The 9,165-nt window shown below is 35.3% G+C and overlaps 1 protein-coding gene across 4 annotated transcripts in view; it reads left to right on the plus strand.

The window, feature by feature from the left end:
• Positions 1-8,792, plus strand: part of LOC133574411 (alsin-like) — a 135,520-nt gene extending 126,728 nt beyond the window's left edge. For all 4 annotated transcript variants that reach the window (XM_061926594.2, XM_061926596.2, XM_072912024.1 and 1 more), the window contains 2 exons: positions 3,621-3,717; positions 7,544-8,792. In XM_061926594.2, coding sequence (XP_061782578.1) covers positions 3,621-3,717; positions 7,544-7,582 — 136 coding nt within the window. In that variant the 3' untranslated portion in view covers positions 7,583-8,792. The remainder of the gene's footprint in view (positions 1-3,620; positions 3,718-7,543) is intronic.
• Positions 8,793-9,165: the final 373 nt, after the last annotated feature.

The raw sequence follows: 9,165 nt of genomic DNA on the forward strand, positions 1-9,165 counted from the left end.
TAGAATGCTAACTTTTTTAGCCAAATTTACCGCCGTACGTCCTTAGACTTGTATAACTTGTTTTTTTAGACATAAATCGATAGCCAAACTGATGTTTGAGGAATTTTGCTAACGTTGACACATGCCAACGTTAGCATTCTAGCATACCAACATTAGCATATTAACTTTTTTTTGCCAATTTTACCGCTGGACGTCCTTAGACTTATATAACCTGATACTTAACACGTTTACTGTTAGCATTCTAACGTTAAGATGCTAATTTTTTTTAGTCCGTTTTTCAGCCGAACACCTCACACTCCTAAAATTTGGTACTTGACACACACTAACGTTAGCATTCTAGCATGCTAACTTTTTTAGCCACATTTACCGCCGGACGTCCTTAGACTTATATAACTTGGTACTTGACACATGTTTACTGTTAGCATTCTAATGTTAAGATGCTAACTTTTTTTTAGTCTGTTTTTTCAGCCGAACACCTCAGACTCCTAAAACTTGGTACTTGACACACGCTAACGTTAGCATTCTAGCATGCTAAATTTTTTTTAGCCAAATTTACCACCGGACGCCCTCAAACTCGTATAACTTGATATTTGACACATGCTAACGTTAGCATTCTAGCATGCTAACTTTTTTAGCCAAATTTACCACCGGACGCCCTCAAACTCGTATAACTTGGTATTTGACACACGCTAATGTTAGCATTCTAGGATGCTAACTTTTTTAGCCAAATTTACCGCCGTACGTCCTTAGACTTGTATAATTTGGTATTTGACACACGCTAACGTTAGCATTCTAGAATGCTAACTTTTTTAGCCAAATTTACCGCCGTACGTCCTTAGACTTGTATAATTTGGTATTTGACACACGCTAACGTTAGCATTCTAGAATGCTAACTTTTTTAGCCAAATTTACCGCCGTACGTCCTTAGACTTATATAACTTGGTACTTAACACATGTTTACTGTTAGCATTCTAACGTTAAGATGCTAACTTTTTTTTAGTCTGTTTTTTCAGCCGAACACCTCACACTCCTGAAACTTGTTACTTGACACACACTAACGTTAGCATTCTAGCATGCTAATTTTTTTTTTAGCCAAATTCACCACCGGACGCCTTCAAACTCGTATAACTTGATACTAACTTTTTTAGCCAAATTTACCGCCGTACGTCCTTAGACTTATATAACTTGGTACTTAACACATGTTTACTGTTAGCATTCTAACGTTAAGATGCTAAGTCCGTTTTTTTCAGCCGAACACCTCACACTCCTAAAACTTGGTACTTGACACACGTTATCGTTAGCATTCTAGCATGCTAATTTTTTTTTAGCCAAATTTACCACCGGACGCCCTCAAACTCGTATAACTTGATACTTGACACATGCTAACGTTAGCATTCTAGCATGCTAACTTTTTTAGCCAAATTTACCACCGGACGCCCTCAAACTCGTATAACTTGGTATTTGACACACGCTAACGTTAGCATTCTAGAATGCTAACTTTTTTAGCCAAATTTACCGCCGTACGTCCTTAGACTTGTATAATTTGGTATTTGACACACGCTAACGTTAGCATTCTAGAATGCTAACTTTTTTAGCCAAATTTACCGCCGTACGTCCTTAGACTTATATAACTTGGTACTTAACACATGTTTACTGTTAGCATTCTAACGTTAAGATGCTAACTTTTTTTTAGTCTGTTTTTTCAGCCGAACACCTCACACTCCTGAAACTTGTTACTTGACACACACTAACGTTAGCATTCTAGCATGCTAATTTTTTTTTTAGCCAAATTCACCACCGGACGCCTTCAAACTCGTATAACTTGATACTAACTTTTTTAGCCAAATTTACCGCCGTACGTCCTTAGACTTATATAACTTGGTACTTAACACATGTTTACTGTTAGCATTCTAACGTTAAGATGCTAACTTTTTTTTAGTCCGTTTTTTCAGCCGAACACTTCACACTTCTAAAACTTGGTACTTGACACACGCTAACTTTAGCATTCTAGCATGCTAATTTTTTTTTAGCCAAATTTACCACCGGACGCCCTCAAACTCGTATAACTTGGTATTTGACACACGCTAACGTTAGCATTCTAGGATGCTAACTTTTTTAGCCAAATTTACCGCCGTACGTCCTTAGACTTGTATAACTTGGTATTTGACACACGCTAACGTTAGCATTCTAGAATGCTAACTTTTTTAGCCAAATTTACCGCCGTACGTCCTCAGACTTATATAACTTGGTACTTAACACATGTTTACTGTTAGCATTCTAACGTTAAGATGCTAACTTTTTTTTAAGTCCGTTTTTTCAGCCGAACACCTCACACTCCTAAAACTTGTTACTTGACACACACTAACGTTAGCATTCTAGCATGCTAATTTTTTTTTTAGCCAAATTTACCACCGGACGCCTTCAAACTCGTATAACTTGATACTAACTTTTTTAGCCAAATTTACCGCCGTACGTCCTTAGACTTATATAACTTGGTACTTAACACATGTTTACTGTTAGCATTCTAACGTTAAGATGCTAACTTTTTTTTAGTCCGTTTTTTCAGCCGAACACTTCACACTTCTAAAACTTGGTACTTGACACACGCTAACTTTAGCATTCTAGCATGCTAATTTTTTTTTAGCCAAATTTACCACCGGACGCCCTCAAACTCGTATAACTTGGTATTTGACACACGCTAACGTTAGCATTCTAGGATGCTAACTTTTTTAGCCAAATTTACCGCCGTACGTCCTTAGACTTGTATAACTTGGTATTTGACACACGCTAACGTTAGCATTCTAGAATGCTAACTTTTTTAGCCAAATTTACCGCCGTACGTCCTCAGACTTATATAACTTGGTACTTAACACATGTTTACTGTTAGCATTCTAACGTTAAGATGCTAACTTTTTTTTAAGTCCGTTTTTTCAGCCGAACACCTCACACTCCTAAAACTTGTTACTTGACACACACTAACGTTAGCATTCTAGCATGCTAATTTTTTTTTTAGCCAAATTTACCACCGGACGCCTTCAAACTCGTATAACTTGATACTAACTTTTTTAGCCAAATTTACCGCCGTACGTCCTTAGACTTGTATAACTTGGTATTTGACACACGCTAACGTTAGCATTCTAGCATGCTAACTTTTTTAGCCAAATTTACCGCCGTACGTCCTTAGACTTATATAACTTGGTACTTAACACATGTTTACTGTTAGCATTCTAACGTTAAGATGCTAACTTTTTTTTAGTCCGTTTTTTCAGCCGAACACCTCACACTCCTGAAACTTGGTACTTGACACACACTAACGTTAGCATTCTAGCATGCTAATTTTTTTTTAGCCAAATTTACCACCGGACGCCTTCAAACTCGTATAACTTGATACTTGACACATGCTAATGTTAGCATTCTAGCATGCTAACTTTTTTAGCCAAATTTACCGTCGGACGTCCTTAGACTCATATAACTTGGTACTTGACACATGTCAGCGTTAGCATTTCAGCATGCTAACTTTTTTTTTTGCCAATTTTGCAGCCAATCACCTCAGATTACTACAACTTGGTACCTATCATATGCTAATTGTTAGCATGACTAAAATGCAGGTGTTGTTTCAGCATCAGGAACCTGGGAGCAGAAGTGAGTCTGATAGAAGATATGATGGATCCTAATGTGCAGCATGGAGAGCTGGGACTGATGTTCACCACACTCAAGGTGAACTCTCACATGTTCTGCTACAATATCAAATCCAGTATCGGACCACTAATACGCATATTATTGAAGTAGTATCAATAGTAGACAGATACACTCATCTTATCTTCACCCGCACTCTCCATAGTGCAAAGCCACCTCTAAGTCGGCAATACTCGCTTCCATGGCGACAAATAAACACGTTTTACATGTATCATTATCACTGGAGGACGAGGAAACATTAAACTCATATTTTCATGGATAAATGTCCACTGTTTAGATATTATTTTTGACATTCTTGGCTGTCATTAGACTTATATTTTCATGGATAAATGTCCACCTGTTAGATATTATTTTTTACATTCTTGGCTGGCGTTACTCATATTTTCATGGATAAATGTCCACTGTTTAGATGTTATTTTTGACTATCTTGGCTGGCAATAGACTATTTTCATGGATAAATGTCCACTGTTTAGATATTATTTTTGACATTCTTGGCTGGCGTTACTCATATTTTCATGGATAAATGTCCACTGTTTGGATGATATTTTTGACATTCTTGGCAGGCGTTACTCATATTATCATGGATAAATGTCCACCTGTTAGATATTATTTTTTACATTCTTCTCTGGCGTTACTCATATTTTCATGGATAAATGTCCACTGTTTAGATGTTATTTTTGACAATCTTGGTTGGCAATAGACTCATATTTTCATGGATAAATGTCCACTGTTTAGATATAATTTTTTACATTCTTGACTGGTGTTACTCATATTTTCATGGATAAATGTCCACTGTTTAGATATTATTTTTGACATTCTTGGCTGGTGTTACTCATATTTTCATGGATAAATGTCCACTGTTTAGATATTATTTTTGACATTCTTGGCTGGCGTTACTCATATTTTCATGGATAAATGTCCACTGTTAAGATATTATTTTTGACATTCTTGGCTGTCATTAGACTTATATTCTCATGGATAAATGTCCACTTTTTAGATGTTATTTTTGACATTCTTGGCTGGCAATAGACTCATATTTTCATGGATAAATGTCCACCGATTAGATATTATTTTTTTACATTCTTGGCTGTTGTTACTCATATTTTCATGGATGAATGTCCACTGTTTAGATATTATTTTTTACATTCTTGGCTGGCGTTACTCATATTTTCATGGATAAATGTCCACTGTTTAGATATTATTTTTGACATTCTTGGCTGGCCTTACTCATATTTTCATGGATAAATGTACACTGTTTAGATGTTATTTTTGACAATCTTGGTTGGCAATAGACTCATATTTTCATGGATAAATGTCCACTGTTTAGATATTATTTTTTACATTCTCGGCTGTTGTTACTCATATTTCCATGGATAAATGTCCACTGTGTAGATATTATTTTTTACATTCTTCTCTGGCGTTACTCATATTTTCATGGATAAATGTCCACTGTTTAGATGTTATTTCTGACAATCTTGGTTGGCAATAGACTCATATTTTCATGGATAAATGTCCACTTATTTAGATGTTATTTTTTACATTCTTGGCTGCCGTTACTCATATTTTCATGGATAAATGTCCACTATTTAGATGTTATTTTTGACATTCTTGGCTGGCGTTACTCATATTTTCATGGATAAATGTCCACCGATTAGATATTATTTTTGACATTCTTGGCTGGAGTTACTCATATTTTCATGGATAAATGTCCACTGTTTGGATATTATTTTTGACATTCTTGGCTGTCATTAGACTTATATTTTCATGGATAAATGTCCACCTGTTAGATATTATTTTTTACATTCTTCTCTGGCGTTACTCATATTTTCATGGATAAATGTCCACTGTTTAGATGTTATTTTTGACAATCTTGGTTGGCAATAGACTCATATTTTCATGGATAAATGTCCACTGTTTAGATATTATTTTTTACATTCTCGACTGGTGTTACTCATATTTTCATGGATAAATGTCCACTGTTTGGATGTTATTTTTGACATTCTTGGCTGCCGTTACTCATATTTTTAATGGATAAATGTCCGCTGTTTAGATGTAATTTTTGACATTCTTGGCTGGCGTTACTCATATTTTCATGGATAAATGTCCACCGATTCGATATTATTTTTGACATTCTTGGCTGGCATTAGACTTATATTCTCATGGATAAATGTCCACTTTTTAGATGTTATTTTTGACATTCTTGGCTGGCAATAGACTCATATTTTCATGGATAGATGTCCACTGTTTAGATATTATTTTTTACATTCTTGGCTGTTGTTACTCATATTTTCAAGGATAAATGTCCACTGTATAGATATTATTTTTTACATTCTTCTCTGGCGTTACTCATATTTTCATGGATAAATGTCCACTGTTTAGATGTTATTTTTGACAATCTTGGTTGGCAATAGACTCATATTTTCATGGATAAATGTCCACTGTTTAGATATTATTTTTTACATTCTCGGCTGCTGTTACTCATATTTTCAAGGATAAATGTCCACTGTGTAGATATTATTTTTTACATTCTTCTCTGGCGTTACTCATATTTCCATGGATAAATGTCCACTGTTTAGATGTTATTTTTGACAATCTTGGTTGGCAATAGACTCATATTTTCATGGATAAATGTCCACTGTTTAGATATTATTTTTTACATTCTCGGCTGCTGTTACTCATATTTTCAAGGATAAATGTCCACTGTGTAGATATTATTTTTTACATTCTTCTCTGGCGTTACTCATATTTCCATGGATAAATGTCCACTGTATAGATATTATTTTTTACATTCTTCTCTGGCATTACTCATATTTTCATGGATAAATGTCCACTGTTTAGATGTTATTTTTGACAATCTTCGTTGGCAATAGACTCATATTTTCATGGATAAATGTCCACTGTTTAGATATTATTTTTTACATTCTTGGCTGGCGTTACTCATATTTTCATGGATAAATGTCCACCGATTAGATATTATTTTTGACATTCTTGGCTGGCGTTACTCATATTTTCATGGATAAATGTCCACTGTTTGGATATTATTTTCGACATTCTTGTCTGTCATTAGACTTATATGCTCATGGATAAATGTCCACTTTTTAGATGTTATTTTTGACATTCTTGGCTGGCAATAGACTCATATTTTCATGGATAAATGTCCGCTGTTTAGATATTATTTTTTTACATTCTTGGCTGTTGTTACTCATATTTTTTATGGATAAATGTCCACTGTTTAGATATTATTTTTTACATTCTTCTCTGGCGTTACTCATATTTCCATGGATAAATGTCCACTGTGTAGATATTATTTTTTACATACTTCTCTGGCGTTACTCATATTTTCATGGATTAATGTTCACTGTTTAGATATTATTTTTGACATTCTTGGCTGGCGTTACTCATATTTTTATATCATCAGCATTTGACATATTTTGGGGCTATTTCTGTCAACTATATGTGTCTAAAACCCAATAAACAACTGTCAAAAAAACATATTTATATTTTAATATAATGTGTATATTTATATAAATAATTTGTATTTATTTATATATATATTTATTATTTTTAAAGATATACAGTATACAATATATATATAGATCCGCCCACCTTTGTTTACATTCAATAGCTCTACCTCAGCGGTTAGCATGGTTTCTTGTATCCTCCTGTGTAGTGTAGCATGTTTAGCTATTCATTGTCCTCTACTCCTCCAGTGATAATAGTACTTGTAACTTACTTTATTTGCCGCCATGGAGGCGAGGATTGCTATATCGCACAACCTTCTAACGTATCACTCTGTGTGTGTGTGTGTGTGTGTGTGTGTGTGTGTGTGTGTGTGTGTGTGTGACAGGCTTGCTACATTCAGATCCAGCTGGAGTCCACCACGTAGAGCGGGAAGGACAACCCTCCCCATCGTTGTCACCTGTAACATGTAATACTACTAACAAGTGTGTGTCAGCACTCCTCCACACACACACACACACACACACACACACACACACACACTGTATATTAACAATAATGTATTCGAGCTCTTTGGTCTTTCCTTGAGGTGTGACCATAGGGACAATGTGTAATATATATAGTGTGTGTTCTCAGGGACTAAGATGTATATTAGACACGTCACATGTATGTTCCATAGCAGTTAGCACACGCTAACACCTGTTAGCTCACACACTGTTAGCGTTTTATGCCTTCAAATGCAACATCAGCACTTTGCAAGAATGATGACGAACAAAAACCAGCACATTGATCACTTTGTGGCCACGTGTTCAAACGCAGACCAGAGGAGTCTTGTTGACTTTTTAGACAACCTGGGAGGACTTTCAAGTACATTTCACACACCTAACTTTATCATGTCATCTTCACACCTCTAACTTTATCATGTCATCTTCACACGTCTAACTTTATCACGTCATCTTCACACACCTAACTTTATCACATCTTCACACACATGTAACTTTATCATGTCATCTTCACACGTCTAACTTTATCACGTCATCTTCACACCTAACTTTATCATGTCATCTTCACACACATGTAACTTTATCATGTCATCTTCACACGTCTAACTTTATCACGTCATCTTCACACACCTAATTTCATGTAATCTTCACACGTCTAACTTTATCACGTCATCTTCACACCTCTAACTTTATCATGTCATCTTCACACACATGTAACTTTATCATGTCATCTTCACACGTCTAACTTCATCACGTCATCTTCACACACCTAACTTTATCACATCTTCACACACATGTAACTTTATCATGTCATCTTTACACGTCTAACTTTATCACGTCATCTTCACACACATGTAACTATCATGTCACCTTCACACGTCTAACTTTATCACGTCATCTTCACACACCTAACTTTATCACATCTTCACACACATGTAACTTTATCACGTCAGCTTCACACCTCTAACTTTATCATGTCATCTTCACACACATGTAACTTTATCATGTCATCTTCACACGTCTAACTTTATCACGTCATCTTCACACACCTAATTTTATCACATCTTCACACACATGTAACTTTATCATGTCATCTTCACACGTCTAACTTTATCACGTCATCTTCACACCTAACTTTATCATGTCATCTTCACACACATGTAACTTTATCATGCCATCTTCACATGTCTAACTTTATCACGTCATCTTCACACCTCTAACTTTATCATGTCATCTTCACACACATGTAACTTTATCATGTCATCTTTACACGTCTAACTTTATCACGTCATCTTCACACACCTAACTTTATCATGTCATCTTCACACACATGTAACTTTATCATGTCATCTTCACACGTCTAACTTTATCACGTCATCTTCACACACCTAATTTTATCACATCTTCACACACATGTAACTTTATCATGTCATCTTCACATGTCTAACTTTATCACGTCATCTTCACACCTCTAACTTTATCATGTCATCTTCACACACATGTAACT

Source organism: Nerophis lumbriciformis, linkage group LG31 (assembly GCF_033978685.3).
Source record: "Nerophis lumbriciformis linkage group LG31, RoL_Nlum_v2.1, whole genome shotgun sequence".
Taxonomy (NCBI): Eukaryota; Metazoa; Chordata; class Actinopteri; order Syngnathiformes; family Syngnathidae; genus Nerophis; species Nerophis lumbriciformis.